Source organism: Micromys minutus (assembly GCF_963924665.1).
Source record: "Micromys minutus genome assembly, chromosome: 1".
In the NCBI taxonomy this organism is placed as follows: domain Eukaryota; kingdom Metazoa; phylum Chordata; class Mammalia; order Rodentia; family Muridae; genus Micromys; species Micromys minutus.
The window spans coordinates 127,644,183-127,661,158 of record NC_137969.1 but is presented as its reverse complement, the minus strand read 5'-3'; the positions used below and the strand labels follow the sequence as shown (position 1 = coordinate 127,661,158).

Below are 16,976 nucleotides of genomic sequence, written 5' to 3'. Positions count from 1 at the left end.
ACACACACAATAAACTCTGATCTAATTGGTATGATATAATTTTCCCACCTAAACAAGACAAGACAAATCATCCTATACAAATCGGTCCCTTGTAACATAACAACCAGCATTTATACAGAGATGCATTGAGAAGACTATTTGTGTCTTCCTTCATCTTTCTCCTCCTGCCTTTTCCTCCCTTCCTCTTACTAAAACTTTGTTCCTGCCTACCCTTTTTTCTCGTCTAATGACAGGCCTCATGCCTGCCCTCATTTAAGTCTAACCATACATATTATTCGGGCTGGTTCACCTCCAACCTACACAATGTCCCATCTCCCAAGTATTGCAGCTGACAAGAGTGAGGTCATCTCTCTTTTTCTTACACCTATAGGTGCCAACTCTCCCATGATGCCCAGGCATGGCATGGGACCAGTTCTACACAGTCCTCAGATATAACATTTCCTGAGGTACCACTCAAATCAGGATTTCTGCCTGGTCTTTGGTGGTGATAGACCCCTGCTGCTGTAGGGCACGAACTAAGATGTGGCTTCTGGTGGCAGCAAAGGCCAGGATCCCACCATGGTCCCAGGTGGCATCAAACTGTTTCTTATACCAGCTACTCATATTAGGCAGTTCCTCACTATGGTGGAGTCTCGAGTTATGACTATTCCTTGTGTCCACATCCTTCTGTTTCTCTTTTTCTTCCATTTCTATACTGCTTTGTTTGAATTTTTAGTGGCACCTGGGGGTTCTGAGTGTATGGGATTGTTTCCAAATTGGTTTCAGGAGTGTCCTATTTGTGTACTATGACAAATGGCAGGGGTCATCTCAAGTATGGTCTGCCTGCCCTCCCAGGCCTGCACAGTGCCTGTCATCTCAGACTAGCTTCATATCCAGGCCCTATGATGCAAGGCTGATGGTTGTCTTGCCCAGGTTGGCCTGAGTGGCCCCATATGAGGGTCATTTGTCTTGGGCTCACTTCTGTGGTCCCATGGTTCTAGGCCAGGTTCTTCTAGTCTCTAACTAGCTTTCTGTCCTGGGAGCTCATCTGGGCCTGAGCCCATAGGAATTTGAGGAGCACAGAGTTTAAATAGCAGAGACTAAACTATGATTGTTTACATTTATGACTTTCTTTGATACCTGTTCCCTTTTACTCTCATATTTGTTAACCTCATTCCTTCATTCTTATGAATACTATAATTGAAATCAGAAATAAAGAAAAAAGTTGACTGTAGAACACCAGAGAACTATGTTTACAGATGCAATTATTTTGAATATTCAGTTATATTTAGAAAATGGTCTACCTAGTCTGGAATGGTAAGCTAATACTGTCTTACCATAGTATTATGAAGTATTAAGTTCTGAGGGAACATAGGTTATAGCTGTATTCTAGCCAGTTTTGTTTTCAGGATGATTCGGTTTTTACCAGTAACTTGTAAAACACCAAAGGGACAAAGATCTGATATAATAATGCAGGCATATATAACTTACACCTTTAAAGATTTGTTGGTATAGTTTTTCCTATATGGAGCGTGGCATTGATTGACTGGCCTGAGTTAGCCAAAGCCTGTGAGCATCATGTCAGCTATGAGAGAAACACATCATTTTCTTTGTTGTAGTGTGCTTCTAGTTCCCCTCAAATTGCATTTTTATTTGCTTTGCACACAAGTTAATTCTCATCTTTACTATCAATACAATTTTATGTTTATTCATATTTATTTCTTATCTAACTAACAACATACTTTCTTTGTATGACTTCACAAGAGCCTATTCCTTGCTTTAATCACCAACTGATTTTCTAAATATTTGTTCAAAAATTATAGATCATTAAAATGTCTCATAAATTTTATTTATTACAATTATTCTTTTCTGATTTTTTAAATTTTTCACACAGACTCTTATCTCTGAGCTCAGCCAGATTAACGTTTTGAATTCTATTTAGTTGATGTCTACTGCATGCTGGGTATTCTGCTAAGTACTTATATGTATAGTCTCATTTATTCATTATGAGAAAAAACACATTATTACTCTGGTTAATATGGAGTCTGTAGTTTTGAGATATTATATAACTTGCTACCATAACTATAAAATAACAGACTCAGTATTAGTTTGAGAATGTCTGGTTTGAGAATCAAAAGTCTAACCAGTTTTCCAGTATTTAGAAAAGAAAACTAAGTCACATAACTAATGCACAAACTGTTTACAAATACAGCCTGAGTCATCATTTTCCTGCAGTTGAGAGTATTCTTATCAGCACTTTAGATGACTACATTACCCCATAACCTCATTGAATTAGATTCATTTACCTCAGAGTTTAGGTTTTAGGAAAGCTGGGTTTGCTTGACCCTCTTCTGTCTGTGGGATAAATTGGCAAAACCGATAAAAAAATCCAAAAGCATAAAAAACAAACAAACAAACAAACAAATCAACCCAGACAGCATTCTGGAGACATCCACTTGACTCAGCTGAGAATTTCTGCTCTGACTGTTCAAGTTGCCGACACAGTACCTTTTTCCACTGTGGACATATATAATATACAAAGTGCTCAGGAATAAAAAGAAACACCAGGAATTGCTCTGAAATAAAATTGACCACAAAAGCACCTATCTCAAAGAAATCCTAGTGATTCAAGCCCTCAAATACGAAACAGACAAAATGAAGTGTCAAAGAACCCAGGAAGTAGTTGGTGACTCCAAATAGAAGATAGACGTTTGTTCCAGTCCCTGGCACTGAAGGTAATGTCTCTATATCTTTTGAAAATGCAAATATTGGATTAGTGCTAACACTGGGAGGAAATGAAATATAATAAATTGGAAATCCAGTGTTTTCATTTCTACATTCTGCAGCTCAATATGTGATAGAATCCCTTGGTAACCATTTATGAAATATTTAGCATGTTTATTTGGAAGTAATGTTTTTCATTTCTATATGAGAGAACTTTCTGAAGCCACTATGGGCAGATTTCTGTAAATCATTTCTGGGCATATTTTTAGCAGCTCACCATACTTATTTACTCTTCTAAAATAAGATGAAGTGACCACCCTTCCAACCTGCATGACTAGCCTTGAATAAATGTCTTTACATTATTTGATTTTTATTTGGTGTGCATCTGACTCATTGATTTTTTTTTGGAAGATGAACCTGTTCATTATTAGCCTTGTTAGTTTTCAATTTAGGAGTGCTAGATTTCATTTTATTGAACTTCATTAGCTTCTCTGGCAAGGAATATGAATGTAGAGGCTCTCGTTCTGCAAAACCAATCTTTCTTGCTTTACATATTTACTGCAGAGTAATAGTTTGAGATGAATTTTATTTTTTTATGAGTTACAATACTTGAGGGATTGTGCCGGATCACAGACATGACTGATGGATTGCTGGATCTGAGGCCATTTTCTGCTTACTCTGCTTAATTTGTTGGCATGCTTCAATCTGTGACCTTCAATCTGTGACCTTCAATCTGTGACCTTCAATCTGTGACCTCCTATTTCTGTCCCACTAAGTTGTTTGTTTGGTTTCTTTTTTTTTTCACCCTTTAGGCTATTATGACTAATGTAAAAATGATTTCAAATTAAATCATTTTTAATTCAGAATATGTGTAGATTTTTGTTGGAAACTACTGTGTGTTTGTAGAATACTAATAGAGATTTCTGAATTCTATGTGAATCATGACTAATATTAATCATGTTTAATCTTTGTGTTAGTGTTGGTGTTCTTGTTTTTTGTTTTGTTTTATATTGTTGGGTTTTTTTTTTTTCTTTTTGAGTCAGGATTTAGCTGTGTAACAGCTCTGGGTGTCCTGGGACTTACTTTGTACACAAGGCTGGCCTCAGACACTCAGAGATCCCCTGTTCTACCTCTCTGGTGCTAGGATTAAAGTCCTGTGCCACCAGGCCTGGCCATTCAGACTACTCTTTACACAGTCAACCTTCAGATACAAATAGAAGATAATTTAAATAGCATTTGCTTGCTTGTCAAAGATTTAAGTCTCAAGTTAGCCATTTCCTTCTAAGAGTAGGGATAATGGATACTATTGAGAATTCTTAGTCCTTTACATTCAGACTTACATTTTTTTTTAAACGACTTTATTTTGCAAAACAAAGATACATGTAAAGATGTTAAACATTTTTTGCTTAAAATTATACATTTTTGTCAGTACTGTTTTTTCAGACATTAAAATAAATTTTACATAAAACCATGTGAATATGTTTTTTAGTCAGTACTTGATTTTTTTCAAGGGCTTGACAGTATGCATTGAAAACCTACTAGTTGCAATAAGCGTAAAGTACATGCAAAACAAAACGCAACATGGAAATAGTCAAAGTCTTCTTGTTTTTTGAATATATGTATATTTTTTTGTTTTCTTTATTTCTTGGACTTCATAGAGTCTGTGAGTTGTTTCTGGGGGAGTGCAAGCCTCTGGGGTTAGCATCCCACTATCAGTGACTGCATATTATGTCTGTTCTTTTGTGACTGGGTTATCTCACTCAGGATGATCTTCTCTAGATGCAGCCATTTTCTTAAGAATTTGGTTAAGTCATTGTTTCTGGTGGCTGAGTAGTATTCCATTGTGTATATGTACCACAATTTTTGTATCCATTCGTCTTCTGAAGGACATCTGGGTTCCTTCCAGCTTCTGGCTATTATAAATAGAGCCGCTATGAACATTGTGGTGCATATATCTTTGTTGTGTATTAAAGTGTCAGACTTACATTTAAATTCAGATATTTCATTTACTTTTTGTATTACCTACAGTTGTCAAAAGTCAACTGCACGAATAAAGAGTAAGATTGGAACCAGGTGTAAATTCTTTTTCTGAAAACATTTGAAGGATATTGGCTTTTTATCTTTGTTTCATCTTGGTGCAGTGATCAGTGGGTTTGAAATCAGTCAGGGTTCCTCAGAAAATTGGACATAGTCCTACCTGAAGACCCAGTTATTCCACGTCTAGGCATATACCCTAGAGATGCTTCAACATACAGTAAAGGCACATGCATCACAATGTTCAGAGCAGCCCTATTTATAATAGCCAAAAGCTGAAAAGAACCCAGATGTCCTTCAGTAGATGAATGGATACAAAAATTGAGGTGTATTTACACAATGGCGTAAACTAAGCTATCAGAAACAATGACTTTTTGAAATTCCTAGGAAAATGGATGCATCTAGAGAAGATCATCCTGAGTGAGATAACAAAAGAACAGACATAATATGCAGTCACTGATAATTGGATACTAACTCCAGAAAGCTCTGAGTTAGGAAAATATAAATGTATAGCACCCTCTCAGAGTGTGGTTCACCTGGACCTTAAATCATTAATAATCCAAGATTTAAGAATATAGCCTTGTGGCAATTTTTGTTATTCAACGATCATTATGCTTAATTTATACTCACCAAGAAAACTGCTTCCATGTTATGTTCTGTCCTACATGTACTTAATGCTGATGGTAACTAGTGGGATTTCAATGCATGCTATCAAACCTCTAAAAGAATTAAGTACTGACAAAAAATATTCAAATAGTGTTATACCAAAATGCCTTTAAAATCTGTATATGTACCCCTCTTTTTTAAAAAAATAAAGTTGTAAGAGAGATAAAAAATAAATAAATAAGACATACTTTATGCTCTAAACACTCATTAACATATTTAATCTAGACAGATACATTTGGTTTTCATTTCTATACAGCAATCTTAATGATATTTTCTAATTTCTTCCTTCTCGTTGCTTCTTGTCTTGTTAATGCATCCTTCTAAATGCCCTTCTCTCTGTCTCTGTCTCTGTCTCTGTCCCTCTCTCTCTCTCTCTCTCTCTCTCTCTCTCTCTCTCTCTCTCTGTGTGTGTGTGTGTGTGTGTGTGTGTATTCATCAAAATATAGTTTTTAAACTATCATAAATTTACTTCTACAAATGCCTGATGTATGTATAACAAGATTTGTTCAATACATTAATCAACCACTTACGTTGAAAACTAGCTCAAAATCTTCTGGTGAAATGGTAATTTGTATCTGGATAATAGTGTGGAGGGTGGAATTTCATGTGACAGGTCATGCAGAGGGAAACTTCAGATGTTTGTCCCTGCTTTACACTGTGTCTTGAAGCAAACTCTTTGTTGCTCAGTACTGTGTACACAAGCTGTCTGTCTTACAGGCTTCTAGCCGTCCTCCTGCCTGTAGTATCTTGCCATAGTATTCCTGGGGTTATGAATGTCTTCAACTACTCCTTGGCTTTATGATCAGGAATTTAAACTTAGACACTCACACTTGTGTCAAAAGCACTTTTCCTTACTGAATGAACCATTGTGACAGCCTCTTGGAAGCCTTTTTGAAAACGAATGCATTCTAAAATTCAATCGGTATGTTTTTCAGGCCACATGGGGAAAGAAAACCACAAACACTGCCGATATTTTCTGCTGGGTATGAAGGTACAACTTAACATGGAAACTTAATAGTATTGAGTCACTAACCCAATGATAAATAGCAGAATTTACACTCAGGGAAATTATGGGGAAAAAAATCTCACATCCTTTGAATGATCTGGTGATCCATACACCTTTATAACACTGAAAAAAAAATACAATCCTTCTCATTTCCAAGTCTTGAATAAAGTTCTGAATGCCTTCATCACATTTCTGAGTTGAAAGCTTTTCAGTACAGCAAATTTACCACCAAAACACTTGATATGACTTCCACTCCATCAGGACCTATGTACTCTTATTTTCCTTCTCAACAAAGTAAAGCAACACTGAAATTCCTCCCAGGTGAAAGGACTGTAATTTCATTTATCAAGCACAGATGGAATTCTGAAAAACAACACACATGTTGGTCATTTAGCAAGTGTGTGACAACTTCGGCAACAGCATCCCTTAAAAGTCCTCTAGGGGTGCTGGGTAAAGCTACCTTTTCCTTAGCTTAAAAGGTTGAAAGATCTTCTCATAAGAGAGGCTTGGAAACAACTCCTGAACATTATTTTATTAGTGTTCAAATGTTAAACTGTTGAAGGAACAATGCTGCCTAATAAGTCTTAACAATAGTTATGCATATACAGCAAATATTTACTTCTTCTTTCAATACTGTGGATTGGTGTAAAATTTTTGCTTGTGCTGACTTAGGTTGCTTAGGCTGTTTACATTATTCTCTTAGCTGGAACAGACATCACCATGTTGTTTGGTCTCATTGGGGTAAGTGATTTGCGCCAAAGTTCACTTATGCTACAAGTTAAGTTGAGTGTTTTACACATTGTTTTGGTTCTTCATCATTCAAGCTTGATGAAATAATTGAGAATTCTCCAGGTAGTTTTGTATATGACATACTATCACTACCACACTGCACACTATTGGCTAAGGGAAGATGAACGCAACTTATGAAGAAATTGACTCCATTTCCTGGTGGGGGAGGAGTGTGCACATTACATGGGGCATGGCTATAAAGATATACTTGGCTTGCAATCAGTTTTATAACCTGCCCCCAACAGAGAGTATAAGATTCACGGGACTTCAAGGAGTTCTAGTAGATAACCCATTGATAGGGAATCTTTAAGAGGCTCTTATATATTCTTCCACTTTGTTCTGGAGAACAGATTGGTGTCCATTTCATCTTCTGACCTTGCTGTTATATTTCATGAATAATCAGTAGAGACATTAGACCTTCTGTTAAAGTTTAGAACTGTTCATCCCATATGCCTGGAGTAAAGCCTTTCTGAGTTGGTATTGACCCTTAAATCCAGCTAATGGGAACACTCATTTCTTATACTTGTGTCTGCATCTTGTCAAGCACAATTTCTCTTTTTCCATTTTTCTTTTTTATTGGATATTCTCTGTATGTACATTTCCCATTTCCCCCTACTATGATCCTCCATTCGCCTTCATTTGCCTCCATGAAGGTGCTCCCTCTCCCAAACATCTGCTCCCACCAGAGTGCCTTGGCATTCCCCTACACTGGAAAAATGAGCCTTCACTGGACCAAAGGCCTCTCCTCCCTTTGATGCCAGAGAATGTTATCCTCTGCTACATATGCAACTGGAGCTTTGGGTCTCTTGATGTGTGCTCATTGGTTGGTGTTTTAGTCCCTGGGACATCTGGAGGCTTTGGTTGGTTGATAATGTTCTTCTCATGGGGTTGCAGACCCTTTCAGCTCCTTCAGACATTTTTCTAGCTCCTTCATTGGGGTCCCTGTGTTCAATCCGATGGTTAGCTGTGAGCTTTCTCATCTGTATCAGTATGGTTCTGGCAGAGCCTCTAAGGAGGCATCCAAATCATGTTCCTATGAGTAAGCACTTTTTGGTATCAGCAATAGTGCTTGGGTTCAGTGACTGCATATGGGGTGAATCCCCTGGTCAGGCAGTCTCTGGATGATCTTTTCTTCAGTCCCTGCTCTTCTATTTGTCCCTGTATTGCCTCCCATGATTGTTTTGTTCACCCTTCTGAGAACTGAGGCATCCACATTCTGGCCTTCCTTCCATTGAGCTACATAAGATCTGTGAATTTTTTTGTGGGTATTCCAAGTTTTTTGGGCTAGTATCTGCTTATCAGTGAGTGCATTTCATAGTGTTCTTTTGTGACTAGGTTATCTCACTCAGGAGGAGAGCTTCTAGTTCCATCCATTTGCCTAAGAATTTCATGAAGTCATTGTTTTTAATGGCTGAGTAGTACTTCTTTGTGTAAATGTACCACAATATTTGTATCCATTCTTCTGTTGAAGGGCATCTAGATTCTTTCCAGCTTCAGGCTATTATAAATAAGGCTGCTATAAACATGGTGGAGCATGTATCCTTGTTATATGTTGGAGCATTTTTGGGTATATGTCCAGGAGTGGAATAGCTGGGTCTTCAGGTAGTACTATGTCCAATTTTCTGAGGAACTGCCAGACTGATTTCCAGAGTATACCAGCTTAAAATCCTACTCATAATGGAGGAGTCTTTTGGATTCTCCACATCCTCACCAGCATCTGCTGTCACCTGAGTTTTTGTTCTTAGCTATTCTGACTGATGTGAGGTAGAATCTCAGGGGTGTTTTAATTTGTATTTTCCTGATGACTGGGATATTGAGCATTTCTTTAGGTGCTTCTCGGCCATTCGATATTCTTCAGTTGAGAATTCTTTGTTTAGCTTTGTGCCCCACTTTTTAATAGGATTATTTGATTCTCTGGAGTCTAACTTCTTTAGTTCCCTGCATATATTGGATATTAGTCCTCTATCAGGTGTAGAATTGGTAAAGATATTTTCCCAATCTGTTGGTTGCTGTTTTGTCCTTTTGGCAGTTCCTTTGCCTTACAGAACCTTTGCAATTTTGTGAGGTCCCATTTGTAGATTCTTAATCTTAGAGCATAAGCTATTGGTGTTCTGTTCAGGAAAATTTCCTCTGTGCCTATGTGTTGAACCAGCACCATTTGTTAAAGAGGCTGTTCTTTTTCCATTGAATCTTTTTAGCTCCTTCGTCAAAGATCAAGTGACCATAGGAGTGTGGATTTATTTCTGGGTCTTCAGTTCTATTCTATTGATCTACCTGCCGGTCTCTGTACCAATATCATGTGGTTTTTATCAAAATTGATCTGTAATAGAGTTTGAGGTCAGAGAGGGTGATTCCCCTAGAGGTTCTTTTGTTGTTCATTAGTTTTGACTATCCTGGATATTTGCAAATTGCTCTTTTTAGCTTTATAAAGAATTGAATTGGAATTTTAATGAGGATTACATTGAATCTGTAGATTGCTTTCGGGCAAGATAGCCATTTTTACTTTGTCGATCCTTCAGATTCATGAGCATAGGAGATCTTTCTGTCTTCTGAGGTCTTCTTTAATTTTCTTCTTCAGAAACTTGAAGTTCTTGTCATATGGATCCTAGGCAGACATCATACAGATGCTAAGCGAACACAAATGCCAGCCTAGGTTACTATATCCAGCAAAACTCTCAATTACCTTAGATGGAAAAACCATGATATTCCACAACAAAACCAAGTTTACAGTTTTCTTCTATACTTTCTCCTCTGGTTTGTTTATTTGTTTGTTCTATTTTTTTTTTGTCTTGGTGAAATACTTTTTGCTCATCAGCTGTTTATGACTGCACATCACTCAGTTTAGACTTTTGGATCTTTCTTCAACTTTTGTCTCTTACATGATTTGTCCTGTAAATGCTGGCCACTGGTAGCTCCCACAGAGTCTCAAGTCGTCTGTTTCAATTTGTTCTGGGTTAACTTTTGTTTCCTGCACCCCAATATGAATAGTGTCAGGTTCTTCTCTCACAGCGACTCCCATTGTTTGTTGTTTGATATCTGTGTTTCTGACTTGTGTTGCATATTATTTTTTTAGTTTTTTTAAAAAAAATAAACAACTATATTTTAAAAAACAGAGATAAATGTACAGATTTTAAAAACATTTTTGCATAAAACTATATGAATATATTTTTTGTCAGTACTTGATTTTTTTAAAGGTTTGATAGTATACATTGAAAACTCACTAGGTACAATGAGCATAAAGTACATATTAAACAAAACATAACATGGGAATGTATCCAAATTCTTCCTCATCATTTTAACCAAGAAAGAAAAGCCAGTCTCTGTTATGGAGTTAGAAGTCATCCATGTTTAGGGTTAGTTGTAGAGAAAATAAGGCTTTCTACACACTCCAACATTTTGTAGAAGAAAACAGTGGGAAACTATCAAGCTGAAAACAGAAATACACACACACACACACACACACACACACACACACACACACACACCTCCATGTATTCAATTAATAATTCCTCACTTTTTTATTTTCCATGTACTTTCAGTTATTTAACTTCAATTTACATATTGTATGTGTGTGTGTGTGTGCGCGCGCACGCGTGCGTGCACATAATGTAGTGATCAGAAAACAACTTGAACAACTTTCTGGAGTCAGTTGTCTCATTTCACCATGAGGGTTCTGGGAGTGGAACCCCAGGCATTTGTCAGCAAATGCCTTGTCCCATTTCGACCTTCAGTCTATTTACTGTCTTATATTCTTTCTGTTTCATGATATATGGGTTTACATCATTTATTTCCAGCAATGGTATATACACTTCAAAAATATTCTTGTTCTTTTCAATGTTCATAAGATTATAGAATAAGTTAAAATTTATTATTTTTTAATGAAATGGGATTTTAAAATAGAGGGAAAGTTCAGGGTACATAATGGTATCTTCAGCTTGGTTCAGGTTGGTTTTGGTTTCAGTTGTCTCTACTGAAATTAGCTGCCATATGTTGGGTTACAAGTTCTCATTAGTTCAGCTGCAATCTGCTTGGAAGAATACTCCAGAACGATGTGAAGAATGTGTTCTAAGCCTCTCCAAGTTTGCTTTCTTCTGTTTTCAAACTCAATTCATTGACCTTGAAGTTGTGATTCACAAGAACATGAGATATGGAGTGAAACTTTAAAAAATGTCCAAGAGGAGTACTGAGAAATATAGCTCTAAAAATGCTTCTCTTGAATGTGAGCTCACATTTATACATATACACTACACACACGCACACACACACACACATGTATATCTATATATATAAATACATGTGTATATATATATATATATATATATATATATATATATATATATATATATATATATATATTTGATGGTCTATGTGGCCTGCTTTTTTCAGTCATCCATTTATAAGCTTATAACTTCTTCTCAATTCTCTGGACTTCTCAGTGTCTTTACTTACTATTTAATATGGCTAGAAATAAACAATGCTATCTAATTAAATGGCTACAATAAATTTTAAATGGTTATTTCATAGACCCAAACAGTCTCATATTTTATCTTTGAATCCTGTATGCAGCAACTCACATAATCCATGTAATTCTTAATGTATCTTTTCAGAATACACATGCCAATTTGAACATGAGGAAAAGAACAAATGCCTTGGTCCACTCTGAATCAGATAGCCACAGCAGAACTGAGGTGGGAAACCATTCCAGCAAGACCACCACTGTCCAGGAGTCTTCTGAAGCCACACCGAAGGCACACTTAGCTTCCAGTCCAAACCCATTCAGCAGGGCAAATGCAGCTGAGACTATATCTGCAGCAGCAAGGGGCCTTTCATCTTCAGCATCACCCTCTCCTCATGGCACACTACGGCCAGCTTCTTTGGGGTCGTCTTCTGCTCGCCCTGCCTTTGGAGCTAGACTCGGGCGAATTAAGACAACAGTTAATACCACTGGGGTGGCAGGGAATGTATCAGCCGCACCCCCTCCCTCTGCTCCACCACCTTCTGGATCTGGCACAAGTAAAATAGACAAGTATGCTCGTATTCTCTTTCCAGTTACCTTTGGGGCATTCAACATGGTCTACTGGGTGGTTTATTTATCTAAGGACACCATGGAGAAATCAGAAAGTCTAATGTGATTTTGTTGCTATGGTAATTTTATAATGATGATGGAAATACAGACTCTTTTTAACTGTTTTTAAAGGTAAGTATTCTTATCAACATAAAAATTCTATGTCATTTTTTTTCACGTTAAAAAAAAAAAAAACAAAAACTACAAGCCAGATATGGAGAGAGTTAATTAATTCTTCAGTGGCTAGAAAGTGAACTGTCTTTCCTTTTAGAAAGATGGTTTCAAAAGAATTTATTCAGTGTTCAAATTGGATGGAACACAGAGCATTATAGAAGGTTAGAGGAGAACTAGAGGCAGGAGATATATATGATATAGAACAGATTTTTGCATTGAAATTTGAAAAACAAAAGATTGTGAGTTTTTTTTAAATATACCCTATGAAATTAAACAGTCACTGAAAGCTTCCTATTGGCGCTGTCTTTAACCAGAACTGTGCGCTGGAAGTCATATCAGTGACCTTTGCAGTTCTTCATAATTCCTGCAAAATAAGACCTTCTCTGTTAGACAAAACATGGAGAAGAGGAAAACAAAGAGAAGCAAACACTGATCAATACAGTGACACCTCTGCTGCATCAATAACAGACACTGACCAGGGTAAATGTGTTTTCTGGCACATAATTGGTCAAACTACTTAACAGTTGACTTGTGCTCTGAGCCAAAGTTAAATTCATTGTATAAATTCTTTTTCCTAGTGATTCATTCAGTTTTGTACTGTATACATTGACCACATAGTTCCTCAGAACCTGGAACCTAGTGTGTTCTAGGTGCTGTTTAGAGAATCATCTAAGGAAGCCCTCTCACCTTTAGAAAGATACTTCAATAGTAGGACAGTCAGTGCATGTAAAGAACAATAATTTAGCTGAGGACATTATGTTCTTTAACGAAGGCAATTTAGTTAGAGTCAGACAACATAGCTGATATATTTGTGTCTCCTGAGCTGACAGAGGAAAACAAATCAAGTTCCAATAGCAGCTTGGAGACAAGTACATCTTAGTACAATCTAGATGACTGGTTTTCAAACTATAAGGAAATACTCATATGGGTTGTTCTGTAGGTGAAAAAGCATTATATACCTGAAACATACAAATCTGGGCACTGGAAAATCTAAGAGGTTGCCTGTGTCAAATTTGATTCAGGTCACATCATAGATTGTCCACTGTACCAGGATCATCCAAATGAAAGTGTGCACAGGCCTTTTGTCTGCTTATCCCAATAGAGAGCAATATTAGCTGCTGAACTGCTAATGTCCTCGCAAGCTTCTGTGCTCTTAACATCTGTATGTCTGGCATGTTTTGTATTTGTTTTTCTGAGAGTTTGATAAGATTTTATAACCAAGCTACTTTCAAAATTAAAGGAGCAACTAGAAGAAGAAGAAAATAAAAATGTCATAGCCTTAGTGGGATGTCAGTGAGTGTTATGCCAGGTATCTGGGTTTTCAACTATTGATTTTCATTATGGAGGCTTAAACCTAATTGAATTTTTGAAGCTTTTAAAATAGGTCAATCCTGGTTGATATTTTTGGTGTTTCACTTCCAGACTCTTTTTTTTTTTTTCTGTATCGCTACCTGTTTTTGGTCTGTGTAAATGAATGTATTCTGGGTTTGGGGGAAGGGAAACATTTGATAAAAATGTCCATCTTATAGACTGAATCTCTTATTTTCTGGGTGAAAAGTATATTGATTAATATGAACTTTTGAATTACTACATTGGTTGCCCATGAGACTTATAAAAATTGAAAATGTCAAATTTTAATTGACCTCCACCTGCGAATGTCTTTTTTTTTATTTCTAAATATTTTATAGAATTAAATCCACTTTAAAATTGAAAGGTGTTAAAGACATCTTTACTTATAAATTGATTCTAGCAAATGGGGCTTGGGAAAAATCTGTAAATATGTTTATACATTTAATAAAAAGTACTTGTACATAAAAACTTATAATAAAATTATTTCATGAGTGTAAAAAATAGTTTTGGCCTGTGGCCAATGCTTAGAGCTACGATGGGAAACCACTGTCACTTTTGTACCAATGTACCAATGCATGACCTTATTGATTTAGAGAGAAATACTCTTTCCTTCTATCTTTCTTTCCATTGTCTTTCTTCTTAAAATTTCATTATTTCTCTGTAAAATTTAAACACCTTATTGTCCTCTCTTCAAAGATACTCTCTTAAATTTTATGGGTTTTAAATGAATTTAAAATAGCTGACTCTTCCTAGCTTGATAGTTTAAGCCTGTGATCCCATTTTTGGGGAGGCTAAAGGGGAGGAAAGTTTGAGGCTACAGAAAGAGTTCTAGGACGTTCTGGGAGAGAGTGAAAATCAGTCTTCAAAAAAAAAAAAGAAAGAAAAAATAGAACCAAGACGAGAAAGGACTTTCTAGCCAAAGAGCTTCATTTTCACTTGAAGACTACCTTTACCAAAATTTTTGATTCCTAGTATATAGAATTTATCTCATTTGCATATGGTATTTTTGATAATAACAATTGCCTTGTTGCATTCAGATTCTTCATTATATTTTGTTCATCATTTATATCTTCCTTATACCTTGGAGGTATATTGGGTATTCCTGCGTGAAGATTTAGTCATTTTCCCCATCATTTGTAAGAATGACCATGGGTTCTCAAAGTACTGACCACTACAAGGTTGGAGGATAAATCTGTCTGAGAATGATATCTTTGGTGTAACTGCATCTTTAAAGCTTAAATTTAGAATGATTTATATTTTACTGGAGAATACATTAATCTCGGTTTTCATTTCCATGTTGATGGATGATAGTTGTATAATAACTTCTAATTTTCTCCAGGCATGTATAAAATAATTTCCACAACTAATTGATAGTGGGAAAAAAATGACGTGTTTCTGTGCACAGACCTAATGCTTTCGGTAATATAGACTTTAAATTGAGCTTCACAAATCCTAAAGGGGAACACAGCATCACCCTCTATGATAGGAGAGATGAGTCACAGATCAGTTACTAATGAAGATAAATGCAGTAGGCTGGAATGAACTTCTGAAAGGTCATTTTTCAATCATCTACCTTAACAGGGATGCTATTTCATGTAATACATAAAATATGTGTGTGTTTTATGTTTTCTAAAAGCCAACCAATTATTTCTGGTCCTAGAAAGAGGGTAGAAAAGGTCTCCATTCTCCAGCTTCCTGATTCAACTGCTTTTCATCTCCAGTTGAGAATAATTTTCAGTGGGAAATAAAAAGGAGGATGCACTTGTTTTGTGTTCTGACCACACTGATGTTTAGAATGAGTCCTGCAACCAGCCCAGGGATAAAAATGAGGATATGAACAATCTTCAAACTTTGTATAAATTTCAATATTATTTGAATATAATAGTAAATATGAGACTGTTTTTACAATAGATACACCCTATACCTTGAGCCACAAATACATCATTAGTAGAAGTTATATATCATTGCTTCAAGCTGTGGTTTATTTCCAAGTAAGATGTCTTTATGATTGAAACAAAGTAAAAAAATTCCTTGTTCTGTATATTAACCATTTGCTCCCCCATGAAAGATTTTACTATTTAAAGATAAAAGAATGTTGAGTTTTTTTCCCCTTTCTCTGTCTTTCTTATCACTCAGTGAGCTCCCACTCAATGTTAATTTAATTTTAAGACTGGGATAAAACATGGCCATTCTATGAAGATAGTCACAGTCTACCATTGAATACGTACCTAGATTAGGAACTGCTGTGTGTGATAAATGTGCTAAGTGCAGAGCCCGGCCAAGATCAGGACTCTTGAAGCTACAATCATCAAGATATTAGAAGCCAGTGCCTTAAAAATAAAATTACTGCAGAAACCAGACACACAAGGTATAAATAAGTGGACTCGTCTCAATAGTGTTTTCTTTTGTCTCATGCTCTAAACTCTGTCTAATATTAATAAGGAAAGAATGTGTGCCCAACTGTGACTTTGGCAAGGAAGGTTCTGACAGATCAAGCTACACAGAAGTGGCCAGGAACTGAAGTTCATGATCTGCAGTTCTGGCTCGTCTCTCTCAACACCCACAGTTGAAAGTACATTTTCTTTTTATCATTACCTGGAACATGAAGGATTTAAAATGTCAAGCTCAGTTCTTCATATATAGATAAAAATTTGATTCTGGGGAAGTGTAAGTTGTTTGTAGTAGCAAGAAGCAGTAGAGATAGAGACGGGAGAATATGTTGGAAATTACTGAATAAGATTGAACTTTACTCAGATTAGTGATGATGGGTTAAAAATATTAAAGGGTATTAAGGAAAGACTAATACATTTCTGCTTCTGTTTGAAGAAACCCCACTGACTGCTGCTGGAACTTTGGGTTGGAGAAGATCAAGTGAGCCTTCATCTACAGTTTTTCAATTAAACATTGGTTTCCGATTCTTTTTCAATCCTGATAATTTCACTATTATTTTTATAAATGAAATTTGTTTACTATAATAAAAGGTCATTGAACAAAGAAGGCAAGTTCTGATATCTGTGTTATCCATGTGCATACTGAGTAATTTGCATTTATGTCTTTAGTAACCTGCCTATCATCTGTCTAAATAGATGCAGAGATAAAGATGTATATGTGTATCTCACACGTATACATTAAAATGATTGAAGTAAAGAAGTCATGAACTTGAGAGAGAGCAAGGGGTGCATGGAAGTG

General features: G+C 36.2%; 1 protein-coding gene across 6 annotated transcripts in view; it reads left to right on the top strand.

The window, feature by feature from the left end:
* The window catches only part of GABRA4 (gamma-aminobutyric acid type A receptor subunit alpha4), a gene marked incomplete at both ends in the record, with an annotated part of 75,737 nt that extends 63,407 nt beyond the window's left edge, over window positions 1-12,330 (top strand). For all 6 annotated transcript variants that reach the window (XM_080918121.1, XM_080918119.1, XM_080918122.1 and 3 more), the window contains one exon: window positions 11,806-12,330. In XM_080918121.1, the coding sequence (XP_080774247.1) occupies window positions 11,806-12,330 (525 nt within the window). The remainder of the gene's footprint in view (window positions 1-11,805) is intronic.
* Window positions 12,331-16,976: the final 4,646 nt, after the last annotated feature.